The 21,356-nt window shown below is 49.5% G+C and overlaps 1 protein-coding gene across 8 annotated transcripts in view; it reads right to left on the bottom strand.

The window, feature by feature from the left end:
- The window catches only part of PLA2G6 (phospholipase A2 group VI), a 49,732-nt gene extending 33,740 nt beyond the window's left edge, over nucleotides 1-15,992 (bottom strand). For 4 of the 8 annotated variants that reach the window (XM_030855982.2, XM_060305940.1, XM_030855984.2 and 1 more), the window contains exons 1-3: nucleotides 15,907-15,986; nucleotides 9,460-9,586; nucleotides 7,170-7,558 (exon numbers count right to left, since the gene is read on the bottom strand). In XM_030855982.2, the coding sequence (XP_030711842.1) occupies nucleotides 7,170-7,468 (299 nt within the window). In that variant the 5' untranslated portion in view covers nucleotides 7,469-7,558; nucleotides 9,460-9,586; nucleotides 15,907-15,986. Of the gene's footprint in view, nucleotides 1-1,359; nucleotides 1,418-7,169; nucleotides 7,559-9,459; nucleotides 9,587-15,906 lie in introns of those variants that run through there. The other 4 variants (XM_060305939.1, XM_060305938.1, XM_030855983.2 and 1 more) reach the window with 4 other exon arrangements.
- Nucleotides 15,993-21,356: the final 5,364 nt, after the last annotated feature.

Raw genomic sequence — 21,356 nt, 5'->3', positions numbered from 1 at the left:
AGGGGACACGGGTTCAAGCCCTGGTCCGGGAAGATTCCACATGCCGTGGAGCAACTAAGTCCATGCGCCACGACTACCGAGCCTGTGCCCTGGAGCCCGTGAGCCACAATTACTGAGGCCCACGTGCCTAGAGCCTGTGCTCCACAAGAAGAGAAGCCCCCGCAGTGAGAAACCCACGCACCGCAACTAAGAGTAGCACCCATTCGCTACAACTAGAGAAGGCCTGTGCGCAGCAATGAAGACACAACACAGCCAAAAATAAAAATAAATAAAATAAATAAATTTATTTTTTAAAAAAAAGTAGATCAGTGTTTGCTAAGGGCTGTGGTGGGTGCAGAGGCATTACTACAAAGGAGCACGGAGGAAATTTGGGGGATAACAAAAAGTTGTGCATCTGTATTGTGGTGATGGTTACATGAGTGTGTACCTTTATCAAAATCCATTGAATGATACACTTAAAATTGGTAAATTTTATTTTTTGTAAATTTTATCTCAATAAAGCTAAAACAAAACAAAAACCAAAAAATAAAAAGAAGACAAGAAAGAAAGGAATAAAGAAAAGAAAATAGGTGGAAGAATAACCAAAAAAAAAGCAAACAGTAAGACAGTAGATTTAAACCCAAATATATCAGAATTACATGAAGTATAAATAGACTAAATGTTCCAAATAAATATAAGAAATAACAGACTGGATAACAGGGAAAAGAAAAGACAACTACATACTCTTTACAAGATTAAAATTATAAGGAAATATATAAATACTAACCAAGAGAAACCTGGTGAAGCTATATTAATATTAGAAAAAGTAAAGCTTAAGGTAAAAAGCATTGCTGGACACAAAGAGGGACAATTTGTAATGATAACAGTTTCAATTCACTAGGAAAATATGATAATTATGTATCTAATAATAAAACTCCAAAATAAAGTCAAACTTGACAGAATTAAGAGAACTAGACAAATCCACAGTCACACTGATAGATTTTAACATATTCTACTAGTTTCTTACACAAAAAGCAGACCAAAAAAAAAAAAAATCCCTATTGGATATAGAACAATTAATAAACTTGACCTAACAGACATATATAAAGCACTATTCCCATCAAGTACAGAATACACATGCTTCTGAAACACACACACAAAATTATAAATATTGGTCCCATGCTGGGCCATAAAGCAAATCTAAACAAATTTCAAAGACCTGAAACTATTTAGACTATGTTCTCCAACCATGATGCAATTAAGCTAGAAATCGATAACAAAAAGATAACGAAAAATTTCCCATATGTTTACAAATTAACCAAGATACATACAAATTATCTACGGTTCAAACAAGAAGTCACGGTAAAATTTGGGAACTACCTTGACTCGATGACAATGCAAACATCACATATCAACTTTGTGAGATGAACTTCCACTTCTGGCTATGACAGAGGAGTTTGTACCAGACTAGCCTTCCTGGTGAAAACAAATATAAAGGCAGGATTAAATTCAAACAAATATTTGAAGGTTCTGGAGAGAACCAAACGCAGGCAAGGCATAGCGGGCCAGGATTTTGAGAAAAGGGAAGCACACTGAGGTATGCCCCACATTTTTACTCAGGGAACTGAGGGAAGCCCCACGTTTTTATTCAGTTTAAAATAAAAGAATAAAGGTAAAATATAGTCATTTTTAGAGACAGAAAAACAGAGAATCCACTGTCAGCAGACTTGCACTAAGAGACTTAAGCAGAAAGAAAACTATCTCAGATGGAAGCAACATAATGCAGGAAAGAATAAAGAACACTGGAAAGGGTATTACGTGGGCAAATCTAAACTGACTGTGTTTTGGGGTTTTTTTTTTGGCCATGCCACACAGCTTGTGGGATCTTAGTTCCCTGACCAGGGATTGAACCTGGGCCCTCAGCAGTGAAAGCATGGAGTCCTATCCAGTGGACGGCCAGGGAATTCCCTGAATTGACTGTTTCTAAGAACAATAAAAATGTTTGGGGGTATATAGATAGAAATATTTACATATGTATTTAATTAAAATGAAAATACATCACAAAAAGTTGATGAGATGGATAAATGGAATTGAAATATTCAAAGGTTTCTGCATTGTCAGGGAAGTGTCAAAGTACCAATTTAAGGTAGACTGTGGGACTTCCTTGGTGGTCCAGGGCTAAGACTCTGCGTTCCCAGTGCAGGGGGGCTGGGTTCCATCCCTGGTCAGGGAACTAGATCCCACATGCTGCAACTAAGAGTTCACATGCCGCAGCTAAAGATCCCTCGTGCCGCAACTAAAAAAAAAAAAGATCCCACACAGGGCAACGAAGATTCCACAGGCTGCAACCAAGACCCAAAGCAGCCAAATAAATAAATTAAATTAAAATATTTTTTAAAAAGGTTAGACTGTAATAAGTCAAGGGTGCATGTTGCAATTTTTAACTACTTAAACATGAATAAAACAGCTCATGGACAGGGGAAATGGCATTAGTATACATACAGCAGCATTTGGCTTAAACATGGTCAAAAGTTGGTTCTTTGAAAAGACTTTAAAAAATCAATAAACCCCTAACAAAACTCAATGAGAAATACAGAAAACCCGAAGTACCATCTTTTCAGATTCTTCAGATGTTAAAAAGAATAAAAGAGGACATTATGAACAACTTTATGTCAATGAATTTGACATTTCTTGAAAACACAACATACCAAAACTGACACAAGAAGAAGGAGAAAATCTGGTAGTCTGGTATCTATTAAAGAATTGAATACATATTGAAAAGCTTCACACAAAGGAAACTCCAGGCTCAGATGGCTTCACCCATGAATTCTTCCAGACATTTAAGAAAGTAGTAATATCAATCTTAAACAATTTTCAGAAAATAGGAGAAGGATTACTTCTCAACTTTTTTTATCAGCCAGTTAAAGCTGACACCAAAACCTGATAAGAATGTTTTTTAAAAAGAAAATTACAGGATAATATCTCTCATAAACACAGTGCTGAAAATCCTAAACAAATATTTGATTTGATCTAGTAATATACAAAAGGGATGTTACATCATGACAAGGAGAGATTTATTCCCAGAATGTATGGCTGCATTAACGTTTCAAAACCAACCAATCACCCAATCAATGTATAATTCACCACACTGACAAAATAAAGGAGAAACTAATGAGCTAATACATGCAAATCTCAATTGTTTCAGTATGAGCATTTGATAATATACAACACCCATTCGTGAATTTTTAAAAAAGGAAGCTCTTAGAAAACCGAGAATAAAAAGGAATATCCTTAATGCAACAGACAGGATCTGCAAAAAACTTAGAACAAACATCATGCTTAATGGTATGATGTTGAAGCTTTCCCTCTTGAGACAGGAATGAGATAAGGATGCTTGCGTCACCATTTTACTCATCATTCTTACCAGTGCAGTACGGCAAGAAAAATAAATAATAAGTATAAGGACTGGAAAGGAAGAAGCAAAAACTGTCATTATGTTCATGATGATATGATTATGTTCATGATGATATGATTATGTTCTCAGAAAACCCAAAAAGTCCTACAGATAAATTATTAGAACTAATAAATGAGTTTAGCAAGGTTGCTGAACACAAGATGAATGTACAAAAGATCAACTGCCTGGCTATACAACAACAAACAGGTAGAAAATTAAACTTTAATAAATATCATTTATTAGAACATCAAAACATGTCAAACACTAGGAATAAATCTAACAAAATATGTCCAAAACGAATGTGCAGAAAACTACAAAGAATTATTGAGAGAAATTAAAGAAAACCTAAATAAGTGGGAGGGTATTTCAGGTTTTATAGTCTGGAAGACTAGACAGTATTAAGTTGTCAATTCTTTTTTTTTTTTTTTTTTTTGCGGTACGCGGCCTCTCACTGTTGTGGCCTCTCCCATTGTGGAGCACAGGCTCTGGACGCGCAGGCTCAGCGGCCATGTTTCACGGGCCCAGCCCCTCCGCGGCATGTGGGATCTTCCCGGACCGGGGCACGAACCCATGTCCCCTGCATCGGTAGGCGGACTCTCAACCACTGTGCCACCAAGTTGTCAATTCTTACTGAACTGATCTATAGAGTCAGTGCAACACCAATCTTAACTCTCAAGAGCAGAGGCTTTGCTTCTTTCTTTCTTTGCTTGTTTGTTTTGTGCGTGGAACTTCTTTGTCCCATAAAAATGCAAAGAGTTGAGAATAGCCAAGATAATCTTGAAGAAGAAGGAAGTGAGAACTTGTTCTACCAGATATCAAGATTTATTATGAAGTTACAAGGCAGCATTGTATTGGTGCAAGAAAAGAAAAATAGAACAGTGACTAGAAACAAATTCATTCCTACAGGGAGGGATGCCTGGATTTATGTCCAATGGCATTCTAGAGCAGTGGAAAAGAACAGTTTGTGATAAAAGGTCCTGGGAAAACTGAATCTCCAGCTGAAAAACAAGAAAAAGAAACTTGAGTCCTATTTCACACCATACATTAAAAAAAAAAATATTCCAGGTAGATTATCAACCTAGTTGTAAAAGCAAAACAATAAAGCTTCTAGAAGATAATATAGAAAAATATCCGACTTCCCTGCTGGCACAGTGGTTAGGAATCCGCCTGCTAATGCAGGGGACACGGGTTCGAGCCCTGGTCCGGGAAGATCCCACATGCCGCATGCAACTAAGCCTGTGCGCCACAACTACTGAGCCTGCACTCTAGAGCCCGCGAACCACAACTACTGAGCCCGTGCACCTAGAGCCCATGCTCCGCAACAAGAGAAGCCACTGCAACGAGAAGCCTGTGCACCACAAGGAAGAGTAGCCCCCACTTGCTGCAACTAGAGAAAGCCCACGCACAGCAAGAAAGACCCAACACAGCCAAATAAATAAATAAGTAAATAGAAGGATACATGCACCCCAATGTTCATGGCAACATTATTTACAATTGCTAAGATATGGAAGCAACCTAAGCGTCCATCAACAGATGAATGGATGAAGATGTGGTACATTCCATACGATGGAATACTGACTCAGACCCAGGCCCTGTCCTTCCAGAGCTCTGTGGTCTGGTGGGGGAGACAGATGTGCAAACAGACATGTGGCAATCCGTGGCAAGAGGGGCGGACAAAGGTACAGACACTGCTGAGGGAGAACAGAGGGGTGAGCACAGGCTCACAGAGCAGGGACTCATGAGTCGCAGGCCAAGGAGTGCAGGAAGAGCATTCTTAGCAGATGGAAAAACAAAGGCAAAGAAAACGTGTAAAGAGTGCAGGTCTGTCCGGGGAACATGAGTCTGACACAAGCCCATGTACCCCACATTGACCCCACTGAATGCCGGGTCCTGATCCACCTTTTCTGGCTACTGCCTGAGCCCCTCGAGGGCAGAGACCTGCCACTGGTGGAGATGGGCTGTGGGCTGGATAAACAGTGAACGGGCAAACCTTAGGGTGTGTGTCCAGGCAAAGTCCCAGCACAGAGGGCCTCAACAGTCAGTCGCCTTTCGAGAAGTAAAGATCACGTGTCACACACGCTTTGATCATTCCTCCCAGGATTCCTGGGAAGTGCAGCCCTGCTTCTGCTGAGATACCAGCGAGGGGCTGGCGGGCTTCATCAAACAGCATATGTCACAAATCAATGTCAGCAGTAAATGATTAACTCGTACCAGGAAGAGAAGTATGGATGTTATCACAATGTACACGGCGGTGCTACAAGTGACCACCACGGGGCTCACCCCAGAAGAGCCAGGCGCCCGGACCATATGTCAGGCTGGGGGCCCAGGATGGGCCCAGCTCATCACACTGCAAAGCGGCCCGCCTGGAGGAAAAGGAAGAGGTGGGCTCTGGAGCCAGGATGTCTGTACCCCAGCTCTGCTATGAGTGGCTTTGTGACCTCAGGCAAGTTACTTAACTTCTTTGAGCTTTGTTTCCTCCTCTGTAAGAAGGGGTCAATAATAGCCCTACCTCTGGGGACTGTGGTGAGACAGAGGGAGCTAACAGTTAGACCAGCACCTCACACATGCACTAATATAACGCGATACTATCATTGATGCCGTCTGTATCAGCCGGCGTCCAACTCTCCACCCACAGGGGTGTTGTGGGACTCCCAGGCCTTAGGGAATAAAACCTGAGGATTTGGAAGACCCTGATCCCCTCCCCCAGCCGGAAGCTCTGCAGTTACAGGACAGGAGCACCTCTACCTGGAGGCTGGAAGCAGGACCCTCACACCTCCGTCCAACACACTTAAGTACTTTGGGGACAAAGCCCTCCAGGCAAGTAAAGGAGGAGACTTAAAAGACAGAACCTCGGCCCCCTGAAGAGGAAGTCCAGTACACCAAGCCTTCTCTCCACAAAGCGCAGGGTGTTCGGAGCAGTGGAGAACCCCCCACGATGACTACCCCCAGTGAAAAGCCCAGGGCTCTGGCACAGTGCCCCCATCCCCCCAACAGCCCTCACTCCCAGCGACTCCCAGGCCTTGGCATCACCATTTCTGCAGCTCTTCAGAACCTCTGCTCCAGCCTCCCACCCTCCATCCTCCATCCGCACCTCCCAGCTCACTCCCTGGACGACAGGACAGCCAGATGGGTGAACGAATGAAGCAGGACCATCAGCCGTAGCCCAACTCAGCCCCGGTCTGCCAAGCTCCCTGGATCCTGCATTTGGGGTCCTTGGTCACTCCTCTCCCCTTTTCCCAACCGGCCCTGCAGCTGCTCAGTTTCCTCAGCCCTGTCCTGGATTCCTACACGTTCCTCTAGCCCACGGAGGGGGGCCCAGCATGCCCTGAGAAGAGCAGCTGTCCACCCCTTGCAGGCTCCCCTGAACAAACGTCAGCCAACCAGCCCCTACAAGGACAGTCACGCCTTAAGGACCCAGGGCTACAGGTGATCCCTGGGCCTTCCCCGACTTGACCTTCTCGGCTTCCCCATCCTTCCTCCCTCCCTCCATCTGTATGGGTCAAGCCTCGAGGGAGGCAACAGTCCTCCAGCCCCAGCCCCTGCTGCCGGGACCCTGATGGGCCGGAAGGTGTCGAGTCCAGGAAGCCCCTCCCTCCGTTTTAAAAGCAGCCCCACCCCCAACAGACCCCTCAGATGTCAACCTGAAGAAGCTGCTCTCGGCCAAGGGACCTCCAGGCTGAGACCTGGGAGGAGTCAAAGGACAGAAGTGTGTGTGGGGCAACGGACCATCACCCACCGGAATCCACTCTGGGGGTTCCTGGGGTTGACCAGGATGCAGTCCCACGTGCGACTGGGAGCGTTCTGGAACAGACACAGCTGCCTTTCTTCCCGGACCCGGCCGCTCGAGCTGTAGTCCGCCACGTCCACCTCCTTCACCCGGAATGGGTTGGAGAACAAGTTGGTGACGCCGCTGAGGGTGCTGACCAGGCGGCCAAAGAACTGCATCCTCCGTGGGGCCGGCGGGGAGGCCCCGCCACCTTCCCCCTCAGTCTGGAAGAAAACGGGGTCTCTGGTCAGCCGGGCTCGGTCTCCCATGCGCACCTCACCTCACACGGCGGTTTCCTGCACGGGCACCCAGGTGGCTCCCCACCAGCGCTGCTCCCCAGATTCTGGGCCTGGAGGGACCTGGAAAGGAGGGGAAAGAGAGAGAAACAGCACTGAGTGGGAGGGAAGAAGGGTTGATGAGAAGTTCCAGGGCTGCCACTGTGCACAGGTGACCAGCACTGTCCTGCCCCCTGACGCAGTTTCCCCAAAAAAGACTCCGTTTCCTCATCTGCAGTGCGGGGCTGCTGTGATCAAAGGAGATGGCAGACATGAACGCACGTGATGGGTGACACTGCCCTGTGCAAACGGGGTGTTCTCACTCTGTAAAGTATGGAGTTAACTTTTGGGAACTCAAAGAGCTTAGCACTGGTCATTTGAATTCCACAAACAAAACCAGTGTCCCCTCTCTACTGGACGCCACAAAGGGACCAGGGTCATCTCACACTCCATCGGGGGCATTTGTCTAAAACCTTTGGCGCCTGCTACCACGGGCTTCCCAAAGAGCTCTGAGAGAACGCCAGAGCAGCCCCTCGGAAATGAACATGAACGTAAAGACTTAGAAACACTGCCATAGGTTTGGGTGGAAATTTTGTTTCCTACCCACAGGGTCACAGTTTCTGCTATGGAAACTGTCCCCAGTTTGGGTAACAGAATCAGATGCCTCGTTATTTCCTGGGTTCCCAGAAAGCACACTACCTTCCTCAGGCAGTGCCACCAAAGCTGCATGACAACTGGCTGGAGGCCACCCCTGCCTCGGTGCCAGGATGTCACCTGCCAAAAGAGCAGGTCAGCTGCAGGCCAGAGCGTGCGAGTGTGGGCAGCGTGGGAGAGCGTGGACATGTGAGTGGATACTAGTCAAACCCTGGCCTGTGGGTGGAGGGAGGAGCGACGTTAGGGATGAAAGGAAAAGCAAGAAGCCTACAAAGGATCATCTAAAAAGGCAGTCAGGGTCAACAGTCATCATCACACCAGGAGACGTTTACTAAGCACTTACTAGGCAGCAGGCCCTGAGCTAAGCACTGCACGTAACTGTCTCATTTAATTCTCACAAACTGTAGGAGGCAGATGGCCAAAGCACACCATGCAGCTTGGGAGCAAAACTGCATTCAAGGGCTTCCCTGGTGGCGCAGTGGTTGCGAGTCCGTCTGCCAATGCAGGGGACAAGGGTTCGTGCCCCGGTCCGGGAAGATCCCACATGCCGCGGAGCGGCTGGGCCCATGAGCCATGGCTGCTGAGCCTGCGTGTCCGGAGCCTGTGCTCCGCAACGGGAGAAGCCACAACAGTGAGAGGCCCACGTACCGCAAAAAAAAAAAAAAAAAAACTGCATTCAAATCCCAGCCTCACCACTGACCAGCTGTGTGACCTTGGGCAAGTTACTTAACCTCTCTGAGTCAGTTTCCTCAACTGTAACATGGGGATCACAACAGTGCCTAATAACAGTACCTGGCAGATAGTAACTTTCAACAAACATTAGCCCTCTTTAGTTCCATCACCCCCTTTTACAGATAAGGAAACTGAGGCTTAGAGACCATGATTGAAGAGCTTTGAAAACGCTGTGAAGCTTTGTAATGTCTTTCCTTTTTTGATGTGGTGTGAGCAGATTGTGAGAGTCAGTTTCTCCTCCTTTAAAACGAGGACAACGCTCGCCTCTCACGTGCGGTGAGGATTAAATGAGAACGTTCATGAGGATGCTTAGACCTATGTCAAGGTCCTTCTTTCTTCCACACTTGGGAGCTGAAAGGACAGAGGAGCTGGGTACCTGCGCCTTTCCCCACAGCCAGGGGAGAGGGGCTGGGACCCCAAGAGAAGGCATGGGACTTGGTATCCGGAAAAGAATTCCCCCAAAACAGAACACATGGCATGCACGGCAATATGCTTTACAACAATTTCTGTTTTGACACAGAAATGGAAGCAGCTTCAATAGCCAGCATTAGGGGAATTGTAAGTTACGACACGTTACCCCCCAGACACCGTGTGCTCACTAAAGGCCGCTGCTCAGAAGGCGGTAACAACTCAGGGAAAGCACGTGGCGTCGTTATAGGCTCGGTGGCAATGAGTCCATGATGCTCCCTGTGCTGTTCTGAGCTGCGAGCTCGGCCTGCAAAGCCACTGCAAAAAAAAAAAAAAAACCTGATAGAAAACATGCCAAAATACTAAGGGTAGATGAGAGTATTAGGTTTATGGGCAATTTCCTTTTCTTTCCCCTATTTTCCAAATGGTATAGAAAATTATTATATTATTTATTTATTTTTTGTGGTGCGCGGGCCTCTCACTGTTGTGGCCTCTTCCGTTGCAGAGCACAGGCTCCGGACGCGCAGGCCCAGCGGCCATGGCTCACAGGCCCAGCCGCTCCGCGGCATGTGGGATCTTCCTGGACCGGGGCACGAACCCGTGTCCCCTGCATCGGCAGGCGGACTCTCAACCACTGTGCCACCAGGGAAGCCCAAGCCCTATTATATTTTTTAAAGAAAGTGGGAGTGGGCTTCCCTGGTGGCGCAGTGGTTAAGAATCCGCCAGCCAACGCAGGGGACGCAGGTTTGAGCCCTGGTCCGGGAAGATCCCACATGCCGTGGAGCAACTAAGCCCGTGCACCACAACTACTGAGCCTGTGCTCTAGAGCCCACAAGCCACAACTACTGAGCCCAGGTGCCACAACTACTGAAACCCGGGCGCCTAGAGCCCGTGCTCCGCAGCAAAGAGAAGCCACCGCAATGAGAAGCCCACGCACAGCAAGGAAGAGCATCCCCCGCTCGCTACAACTAGAGAAAGCTGCGCACAGCAATGAAGACCCAACGCAGCCAAAAATAAAAATAAATTTAAAAAAAGAAAAAAAGAAAGTGGGAGTGTAGGCTGAGCCTCTGGGGCCTGCATGTGGGGAGTCGGGGGGCGTGGGCGGGTCAGGCCTGGCTTAGAAAAGCAGCACAGAGGCTTCCCAGAGGGCAGGCCGCAGCACCAGGAGAGGCGCTCACAGGGAGCTGGGGAGTCGGGAGCAACCAGCGCCCACGGCCCACCTGGGTTAAGGAGGAGAGTCACCATGAGGGTCCAGCTGGATGGAAGGCAGATGCCCCGCCCCAGAGGAGAGCCTCCCTCCTCAGGGTCCCCAGGGCTGGTGGCAAGGGTGCCCCCCACACACACCGACAGCAGCCTGGCCCCAGAAAGGACAGGCCTGGCCCTCCTCCAGCCTTCCAGGGTAGGCGTGAGGATGAAATGACACAGTGGAGGGAAAGTGGGACGCTGGCCACTTTGGGCACACAAACAGTGGCCACTGTCATCACGAGGTGGAAGAAAGGAAATGAAAACCCTGGGCCACATCCTGGACCGACTGTAACAGGCTGGCCTCGTTTCTGTCCCCTTCCTCCTGTCCCCGCCACCTCTGACCCTGGAGCCCAAGTTCTTTCCGGCATAGCTGCAGGGATGGGCGCTGGGCTGGGGGGCAGCTGCCACTCGGAGCGTGGAGGGTCCCTGCGCACACGACCCCACCTGCACCCCTCCCCCCACCCCCTACCCATCCCCGTCCCCTGCCTGGACTGTCCTCCCTGCCGTCCTCACCTGCCCCAGAGCCTGCTTTCAAGAAAGGGCTGTCAGACAGATGAATAAACCCCTTCTCATCCTTCAGGATTCAGTTTACGTGCCACCTCCTTCAAGAATCACACCCTGCGCCTCCCCTCCTGCCAGCCCCAGGCGCACGTGTGCCGTCCTCCGTGCCCCACCCCGCCCAGTGCACGCCCACTGACCACTTAGCCTGGGATGGTGATGCCGTATCTGCTGGCTGGGGGGGGGGGGCCCATCCCCCCTTTATGGGTTTATCCAAGCACCTGGCATGCTGTTCCCGTCTCACAGTGGGCATAACGTAAATGTTTGGTGAATGAATGAGAACAAATGAATAAACCAGCTGGAGGCCCCGGGGGGCCAGCACCTCTGAGGCACCCCTCCCTCCCTCCCTCCTCTCTTCACCCTGTGCGGTGGTAACACACCACACGTCCCATTCCTCAGCCACTCTGACCACAACAGAAATGCCCAGGAGCTCACCCCAGCACAGGGCATCCCTTACGGGGCACCTGCTGGGCTTTGATCTGGAAAATTCCGTGCTTGAAGCTGAGCTCATTCATACTCCAGACAGGGAAACTCGTCAAGCTCACTGCTGGACCAGAGGGGCAGGGTGGCCGCTCAGGAGGTGCGTGCCAGGACAGCCGGGCCAGGTGGCTGACCTCACGGGACGGGCCACATGGGGATTCTGGAAGCACACACAGAACTGCTTGAGTTGGAAATCAGGCTTTGTGAGCCCCAGCTGCTTATGACAGGATGTCCCATGATTGGAACGACTGGCACAGGACAGCCTCCGGTGCAGCCGACGTCACCCCCGTGCCCTGCCCTGGCAGGACGGGCTGAGAACACAGGGTCAGATCAGAGCACTCCGCCTCCCCTGACCCCCGCGGACTTCCTTCCTGCAGCGCTTGCCATCTGCACCTCCCAGCCCACGAGCGCATCACTGCATGCTGGCCCACGGCACATCCTCTCACAAGGCCACCTCGCTTTATGGCTGGCAGGGGGTTTTCACGTCTGTTAGCTGCCTCAAAGCTCACAAATGCCCATGAGACAGGGGCAGTGCGATCGCTATCCCTGTTTGGCATACGGGGCAACAAGGCCCAGAGAGAGGAAATGGGAGGCGTTGCCTGGCGACTGGACTCACGCCTTCTTCCTCGGACTCCTGACAGCACTAGCAGAGAGCCTGCACGGAGCACGCAGGCGCTCAATTAGTGCACGAGGAAAGACAGGATGAATGTAGGCATCAGGTGAAACGGCATTTCTACCTCTCGTCCGAGCGTCTGGGCCTCCAAGGCTGCCTCCAAACAAAACATCCCTCCAAATGCTCACCCTGACCCCAGCTCTTCCCAGACTCTTCCCTAAGCCATCGAGGAATGGGGGAGGGCTGGCTCCTGTCACCTCGCACCCAACAACACTGCCCCATTCATCCAGCGCCCACTGAGCACCAGATGCCTCACCAAGTTTGGGGGTAACAATCATATTTATTCCTCAGAACACTCACAAAAGAAGGCATACTTCTTCCCATGTTACACACAGGGAACTGAGGCACAGGAGGTGATGTAACTTGCCAGGATCTGAACCCAATTAGTTGGAATCCAGAGCCCCAGCTCGTAATCCCCAAGCGGCCTTCAGGAGGAATCCCGCATGGAATGTGGCTGAGTGAGGCCTGATGTGCAGACCCCCGTGTGCCGAAAGCCAAGGCCCTCGTGGAACAGTGCACCGCTGTTCACATGGGCCAGAGCAAAACGGCCTTTCCGAAAAGGAAAAGTGTCTCTTTCACCCACTTTGTTTAGCTGGACCACAGCTGGAAGCAAACTGCCCAGAACTGCTGCTGGAGTTCCCCAGCATGGGAGACCCCAATGACTTTAGGACATTTTGGGGCTGGTGGCATGATACAGGGTGACCGTTTTACGATTCACTCTAGAAATATTTATCAAGGACCAATCCTGTGGAAGGCACTGTTACAACTGCTGAGAACACACTAGTGAACAAAACAGATTAAATCCCTGCCCTCCTAGAACTTCTATTTTAGAGGGGGCTGTAACAAAGAAGACAAATAGGCAAAATAAAGACAGAGTTTCAGAATGCTGATTAGATGCCAAGGAGAAAAATAAATGAAAGAAGGGAGACAGGAAGTGTCCATGTGGAGATTAAAATTTTAGATAGGGTGAACAAGTCCTCACCAAGAACTTGACCTTGAATAAAGACTTAAAAGAAATGAGGGCAAAAGTCAAATGGGTACGTAGGTGGAGAGTTTTCCAAGCAGAGGGAAGAGCATGTGCAAAGGCCCTGGGGCTGGACCATGCCTGGTGAGTTCCAGGAACAGCAAGGAAGCCAGTAAGGTCAGAGAGGTTAACAGGGAGCCAGGCAGGTACATTGAGAGGAGAAGCTATTACAGGGCTTAGAGCAAAGGAGTGATCTTAACTCTGGCTGGATGCGGGGTGTAGAGAGGCATCAAGGATAATCTCACAGGTCTTCCCTGGTGGCGCAGTGGTTAAGAATCCACCTGCCAATGCAGAGGACACGGGTTTGAGCCCTGTTCCGGGAAGATCCCACATGCCACGGAGCAACTGAGCCCGTGTGCCACAACTACTGAAGCCTGTATGCCTACAGCCCATGCTCTGCAACAAGAGAAGCCATCGCGATAAGTAGCCCCTGCTCGCCACAACTAGAGAAAGCCCACACGCAGCAACGAAGACCCAATGCAGCCGTAACTAAATAAATAAATGCATTTTTTAAAAAAAGGATAATCTCACAGCTTGAGCCAGAGCAACCAAAAGAATACTGCCATTTCCTAAAGATGGGGAAGTGCGTGTGAGGGACAGATTTTGGTAGAGGGTGAGGGAAGGGATGAAGGGGATGGATACAGGTGCTTAAGTCTAAGTACTTTAAGTTTGAAATTCCTAAGTTTGAGATGTTGAGGGAGCAAATATGTGTGTGTCTATCATTCAGCGAAAATGTCTGGACCGGACTGGAGATATAAATTTGGAAGTTGGAGTCAGAGTAGAGATGGTACTTAAAGCTATGTCACTGGATGAGATCACCAAAAAAAATGAGGATGGACAAAAAAAGAGAAGAGGCATTTAAGGCACGGACCTATTAAAATGCTCTCCCAGGAGCCACATTCTATAAAGTGAAGCTTGTAACACAAGACCTCCCCTTCACTACAGCCCCTACCTCTTCCCACACACACCCAGTACATACGCGCAGACACACACACACACACCGCATTTAAATTTCTCCTTCCTTTATCTCTCGGTGATGTCATTCTGCTGAGTGAGAAGGAAATTCCCTTTTGAGGATACTGTCATTTAATAAGAAAGTAACCCACGGAAGGGAAAAAGTGCCCTGGGCACTTAGACAACAGTAGTGACCCTTACAGGGCAGAGCAATCCCACCACAGGCTCTGGTGTTACAAAGTGCTCTCTTCAGATTCTAGCTCCAACCGCATCAGTTGGTGTGAACTCAGGCAACTCAATTGCCCTCTCTTCCTTATTGATTTAAATGGGAGTAACATTGGCTATGAAGGTAGCCTAGAACATAGCAAACAGTCCACTAATATTTGTGAAATAAATGAGGAATGAATGAATAAACGGTAAGAATAACACAGAAAAGAGCCTGACTCATAGCAGATGGTCAATAAATCTGTACATGCTAAATGCAAGACTTGTCTTTCCCTCCTTGATTTTTCATTCTGTTCCTTTTCCTTTTCTGCCAATGACACAATAGCAAACCCATGCATTTGCACAGGGCCATGCTGGTTACAAAGCTTTGCCTTCTACATTTTCTCAAATTTTGAACCTCATGGCAGCCTGAGGAGGGCAGGAAATAACAATCCCCCTGTCACAGATGAGGAAACTGAGACTCAGACAGGAAATGGCCTACAAACTCCAGGAAAATTTTAAGGCAGAGACAATAACAAAAACACTGCATTCAGCCCAAGGGTGGAGCATCTGTGGTGCCAAACAAAACTTGCCTGACATCCTGTTGGGTGGGTAAGAGAGCAGGTGAAGGGAAAGACTCAGAAGTTTAGGGGAAGGGAAGGTATTTGAGGTCGTGTGAGTAGTCCATACAAAACATGTGCACAGGTCCCTGAGCCCTGTGCCCTCCCTGTCCCACACCCACCGGCCTGCCTGTTCCAGTCACATGGTCACAAGGGTCACATACTTCCTGTCACCAGCTTCCAGGTCATCGGTGGGAGCAGGAGGTGGACACAGGACTGGGGGATTGGGAGACTCTGGGGTGACTAGGCTATGGGAGTGGAGGGAGCATGGGGGGCGTAGGCACAGATGAAATGTGGAGGCACCTGGGAGACAATAAGCAGGGAGAAGCAGGGAGTTAGAAATGCGGAAGAGTGATGGAGAACAGGGCAGACAGATGGAGGGACACAGAAGACAGAGATGCAGTGGGGGATCGGGTGGGAACACACAGAGGCGGAAAAATCGGGAGCACTTAGAAAGGCACAGAAAGAAAGCTGGGAACAATGATTGGGAACCAGACTGAAAGCTGGGGGCACTAAGAGGCACTGAGAGCTGGGGGACGACGGGAAGGGGTTGACTCAGAACGTGAGGCACGGGATAGAGGAGAGACGCACAGGGAAGAAAGAGGGGGAACCCAGGGTCGCAGCTGGGGTCCCTGAGGGAACACAAGTTAGAGATGAGACAAGAGCGGTCACAGGATGGGAGCTGGGGACGCTTGGGGATCAAAGGGTGGAAGCTGGGGGCATTTAGGGGTCAAAAAAGGGTTAATGGAGGACGTGCCTCGGAATCGGGGAACAAGAGGGAGGCCTGCGGGACGGTCGGGGTGAAGTCCAAGGAGTCTGGGACACGAAGAAGGTTTGGGAAAGGTGCCCCCGGCCCCGCCTTCCCCGCGCCGTCACTCACCTCGACTAACTCAGCACTTCTACTTCCTTCTACTTCCGCAAACAGACGCGCCCCGGGCCACGTGACAACCCGGCCACGGCTCTCCGCCAGTCACCGAAGTCTGTGCTTCGCGAGAGGAAGGCAGGGGCGGGGCTCCGCCATCTTCTATAACTGCCCAATGGAAGGGGCTCCCATGGCCGAGGGAGGCCGGGCTTTGGGCTGAGCCAATCCTCGGCGGCGGGGCGCGGCCACGTCTGTGCGGGGCGGAAGGTTCGCGTTACCGCTCCTTGGCAGACATGTTAATGGGGGGCAGGGGTCTCACCGTTCTCCGCCCTCAGCCCACTAAAACGGTCAGAGGCCTGAAGTCTGAACCTGCCTTTTACAACGGCTCGTAAAGACAAAAACAAAACCAACAAAGATCTGTTAGGGCATAACAAGCAGGAACCTGCTTTGATTTTGCCGGGTACCTCCAAGCTAAGGTTGCCAGATTTAGCAAATAAAAATACGGGATTAAATTTCGATTTCAGCTGAACAATGATTTTTTAGTATAAGCAAAAAATACTTAGTTATGGTAAAAAAAAAAAAATTATTCCTTGGTTTCTGGCAGCCCTTCCCCAAGCCGATCTCAGGAAATATTGCAGCACTTTTAGTAGAAACTTGGGCAAAGGACTTGGTCTCTGTGAACTCCTCATCTGAGAGTGAGCACAGTAATACCTCACGGGGTTGTTATGATGACTAGAGATAAATTAGTCCCCCTGCCTGCACATAGTGGGATTTCAATAAATGACAGTTGTGGGACTTCCCTGGTGGTTGGTCCAGTGGTTAAGACTCAGCGCTCCCTGTGCAGGGGGCCTGGGTTGCATCCCTGATCAGGGATCTAGATCTCACATGCCACAGCTAAGAGTTCGCATGCTGCAACTAAAGATCCCGCGTGCTGCAACGAAGACTGGAGACAGCCAAATAAATAAATAAAAATATTAAAAAATAAATGACAGTTGTTATCATTAGTAATGCTGAGAATGCATTAAATAGAAGGGAGGAGGCTGGGTTTTAGTCACAAATCTGCTTCTCCCTGAACAGATCATGTCCCCTGTCCAGCCTGCCAGGCTTGGTTAGACGCATTTTCTTCCCCCTAATCATTCCCCAGCCCTAGATCTAGATAAATTGTCCAAACTGCTCTCTGTTGGCATGGGAAGGGTAGTTTCTGTTTGTTATTCCTGTGAATAGAAGAATATTTCTGCCTGTCTGTCCCAAGATATTAGTGCCCAGACTGGGGGCAGCCAATGTAACTGGGACAAGATTTAGTTAAGAATCTAGACAAGTTAAGAAAACTAACCACAGTAAGTACTATTTGTACAGAGCTTTGCCAGTTACAAAGTAACTTGACTTCACATCCATCATCTGGGGATTGTAGTTACTCTTGTTCATATTTTACGGGTGAAGAAACTGTTCCTTTAACTAAGATTAAAATTTTGTTCGGAGTTTCAGCTTTGAGTTGAGAGAATGGGAAGAAGACTCAGAATTCTCAGTGAAATGTATCTTGCCCTCCGCACCCCCAAACAATTGAAATTAGGGCAATGGTTATCAGGGAGCTTGCAAAAGGTCGGGTATTCCACCCACTGCTGAGCAATCTGACCTGGGAAACCTCAGAGGTTCAACAGGATGAGTCCCATTCTTCAGCAAATACTCTCCCATATTCAAGGTGAGTCTACAAGGCAGGTCTGGCAACACAGACACACAACTGAATCTGAAATGCAGAAAAGGCCAAGGAAGAGAGATCAATCATCTGGATCAATCTTCAGAAACACTAAAAGAACCATAGAGGAAATTAATAAAATAGAGTAGAAAGAAAGTAATAAATAGAAGAAAATAATACAATAGATTCAAGGCCTGATGAAGTTGAGTGCCCCTCCCTTGTGTGTTTCTGGTGAAAACTATTAAATGAGTGGGTAAAGCAAGAGATGAAGAATCCGGAGTCGGTAGGAAGCACTGAATGAGCAAGCAGTGGAAAGGGAGGGGGCAAGTGAGCACCGAGAAGGTACTCCTTTCAGTTTCTGCTAGATTTTGCTTTGGAGCAGTTCAAGCCAAAGAGCTTCTCTTGAGGGGCTGTGCTCCCTGCAGCTACAATCATCCCAGAGCCCAAAGTCGACCCAAGTCCCCTCCTCAAAGAGTTAGATGGAAATTAACACACATGCTCACGGTGAATTTTACACTTTTACCTTGTTTGATCCTCACGACGATCCTGAGAAGTAGTACTATTATCTCCACCTTAGAGATGGAGAAACCAAGATTCCGTCAGGGGAAATGATTCACAGTCACATGTCAGTGAGAGGCAGAACCAGAATCAAGACCTGTCTTGACTTTTCTTTCCCTACACGGCAGGAGGACCTACTATGTGTCAGGCAGTGTTCTTGGTGCTGAGGAAACCACAGCAAAGAAAATAGACAAAATCCTTGCCGTCACAGTGTTCACAGTCTTGTTGGGAAAGACAGACAATAAGACAGAGAGGTCAGACATAGAGTGTGTTTTGCTAAAGTCTTTGGGTGAAGTGTCATGATATTACCATCTTACTTTCAAAAAACCTAGTGTGTTGAATCTGGGGTTGTGTATATGAGTGCCTTTGTATTCATCCTTCCATTTTCTGTGTGTTTGAACATTTTTATAATTAAAAAGTTGGGAAGGGCTTCCCTGGTGGCGCAGTGGTTAAGAGTCTGCCTGCCGATGCAGGGGACATGGGTTCGTGCCCCGGTCCCGGAGGATCCCGCATGCCGTGGAGCGGCTGGGCCCGTGAGCCATGGCCGCTGAGCCTGCGCGTCCGGAGCCTGTGCTCCGCAACGGGAGAGGCCACGACAGGGAGAGGCCCGTGTACCGCAAAAAAAAAAAAAAAAAAAACTGGGAAGAAATACAGTGTGTTAGGACTTCCCTGGTGGTGCAGTGGTTGAGAGTCCGCCTGCCGATGCAGGGGACATGGGTTCGTGCCCCGGTGCGGGAAGATCCCACGTGCCGCGGAGCAGCTGGGCCCGTGAGCCATGGCCGCTGGGCCTGCGCGTCCGGAGCCTGTGCTCCGTAGTTGGCAGTGAGGCTGAAGGGAAATCAGGGCCTGTAGTACACTGTGGACAATTTCTAAACTTTAGCTTTTACTCTGAGGGAAATGGGGAGCCACGGGAAGTTTTTGAGCACAGGAGTGGCCTGTCAGACTTACCTTTTAACAAACTGTGTCTGTTCTGTAGGAATAGACTGTAAGGGCAAGGCAGAGGCTTGGGAGACCAATGAGGAGGCTCTTGCAGCAACCCAGGTGAGGTGAGAGATGATGGTGTGACCACCATCCCATTTAATCATCACAACTGTAGAATCATTACAATCGGGGTTTGTATTATGACAAAATGTGGAAGGTACAGAGGGCTTTGCGAGAAGTCATGGTTGAACTCTGTCTTCTGGGGAGATCTGTGAGATGACTCTTGAACAGGGGTGGGCAAACTATCCCACCTGCCACCTGTTCCTGGAAATAAAATTTTATTGGAACACAGCACCATTCGTTTATGTATGAACATACTTTCTACAGTGGCGGAGTTGAGTCATCGTGACAGAAGCTGTATGGCCCACAAAGCCTGAAATATTTCTATCTGGACCTTTACAGAAAAAAAAAAAAAAAAAACACCAACCCTTGATCTTAAGTTGGGTTTCAAAGGTTGAATGGGAGTTTGCCAGCTGGATTAGGAAAGTAAGAAAGCCCGGTGGAAAGAGCCGTATGGGCAAAGGGCAACATCGTGAGACTGTGTGGATTGTTTGGGGAACGGCAACAGGTCAGGTGTTGCTGGAACCTGCTGTGTGAGTAGGTGAATGGGCAGGTGAGCCCCAGAGGCAAGGCACGAAGGGTCACGAGTGCCAGGCTGAGCCTGAGGACCTTGCCCTGCGGGCGATGGGGGCCCCAGAATGGTTACAGGCAGGGAAGTGACTAGAAAAAAAAATCATTCTGCTGCAGTGGAAGAGTTGACTGAAGGGCCCAGAGGCCACAAGGCAGCTGTGTAATGATTACAGTAACGAGGTGGCTCTGTTTTGAGGAGGGGGCCATCGGGGCTTGTGCCTTCCTCAGGGGGGAAACGAGCACAGGTGACCTTGAGCTGTGAGGCTGCGGCCACGTGCGCTCCCAGCCTAAGGGGGACAGCCAGTCCTGGCCAACAAAGGCAGGATTTCCCCACTTGGGGGTCCCTCAGCCCAGCTCAGGGGCTCACAGGACAGACTGTGGGCTGAGGGGAGGCTGGTTCTCAGGGCCAGCAGGCCAGGGAAGCTTGGCCAAGAAGCTGGCCTGAGCCTGGGTTCTGAAGGATGGGGAGGGTTTGGAGAGCCTGCTGAGCAGACGGTATTTCAGACAAAGATGCAGGCCGTGCGCTGGGGATCATGCAGGATGTGGCTTCTCAGGACGAGGTCCAACGGGGGGTTCATGAGGGTCAGAGTGTGCAAAGCCTTCATCCCTGTCTTCTTCCTCCTGGGCTTCTCATCCTCACTTAAGCTTCTTCAGTCAGCAATTATGATTTATTTCCCCCTGAGCCGTGCAGCATGCGGGATCTTCCCCGACCAGGGATTGAACCCGTGTCCCCTGCAGTGGAAGCGCAGAGTCTTAACCACTGTACCACCAGGGAAGTCCTCAGCCAGCAATTATGAAGTGCCTACTACTGTCTGCACGGCCTCACTCCTGGTGGTGTGGGGTCACACGAAAGATATCCATTCTTGGGCTTCCCTGGTGGCGCAGTGGTTGAGAGTCCGCCTGCCGATGCAGGGGACACGGGTTCGTGCCCCGGTCTGGGAAGATCCCACATGCCGTGGAGCGGCTGGGCCCGTGAGCCATGGCCGCTGAGCCTGCGCGTCCGGAGCCTGTGCTCCGCAACGGGAGAGACCACGGCAGTGAGAGGCCCGCGTACCGCAAAAAAGAAAAACAAAAAAAGATATCCATTCCTGTCCTTAAAGTTCACAATTGAATACAAAGTTGCCTCAAATACAGAGATAATTGTTTGTTGTGAAAAGGCACTGGAATAAAGGCAAATCCGGTCTTCCTGAGGAGATCACGAACTGACAGCAGATGATGTTCCAGACTCCGTCAGGCAGGATAGGCTAGGGGATGCTGCAGTAACGAGCAACCCCACAGTCTCGCTGGCTTAACTGAGTTAACATCTTTGTTCACACTGTGTGTCTGATGTGGGAGGGTGGTGGGCGGGGCGTCCTGTTTATCAAAATCACTCGGGAACCCAGGCTGAAGGGGCCTCTGCTCTACACGGGGCTGGGGATGCGGTGAATCAGGCCCTGGGTCTTAAAGCCGCCGCTCAGAAGTGACGCTTGAGTCTTCTGCTCACATTTCACTGGCCGAAGCGCATCACGTGGCCACGCCCAACCTCAAGGGAGCTGGGAAATGCAGTCCTACCAGGCGGCCGGAAGAAGAGGAGCTAGGATAGTTGCAAATATCCCAGATGACTACA

The sequence above is a fragment of the Globicephala melas genome, chromosome 10 (genome assembly GCF_963455315.2).
Source record: "Globicephala melas chromosome 10, mGloMel1.2, whole genome shotgun sequence".
In the NCBI taxonomy this organism is placed as follows: Eukaryota; Metazoa; Chordata; class Mammalia; order Artiodactyla; family Delphinidae; genus Globicephala; species Globicephala melas.
Note: the sequence above shows the minus strand (reverse complement) of the source record. Positions and strands in the feature narration are given on the sequence as shown.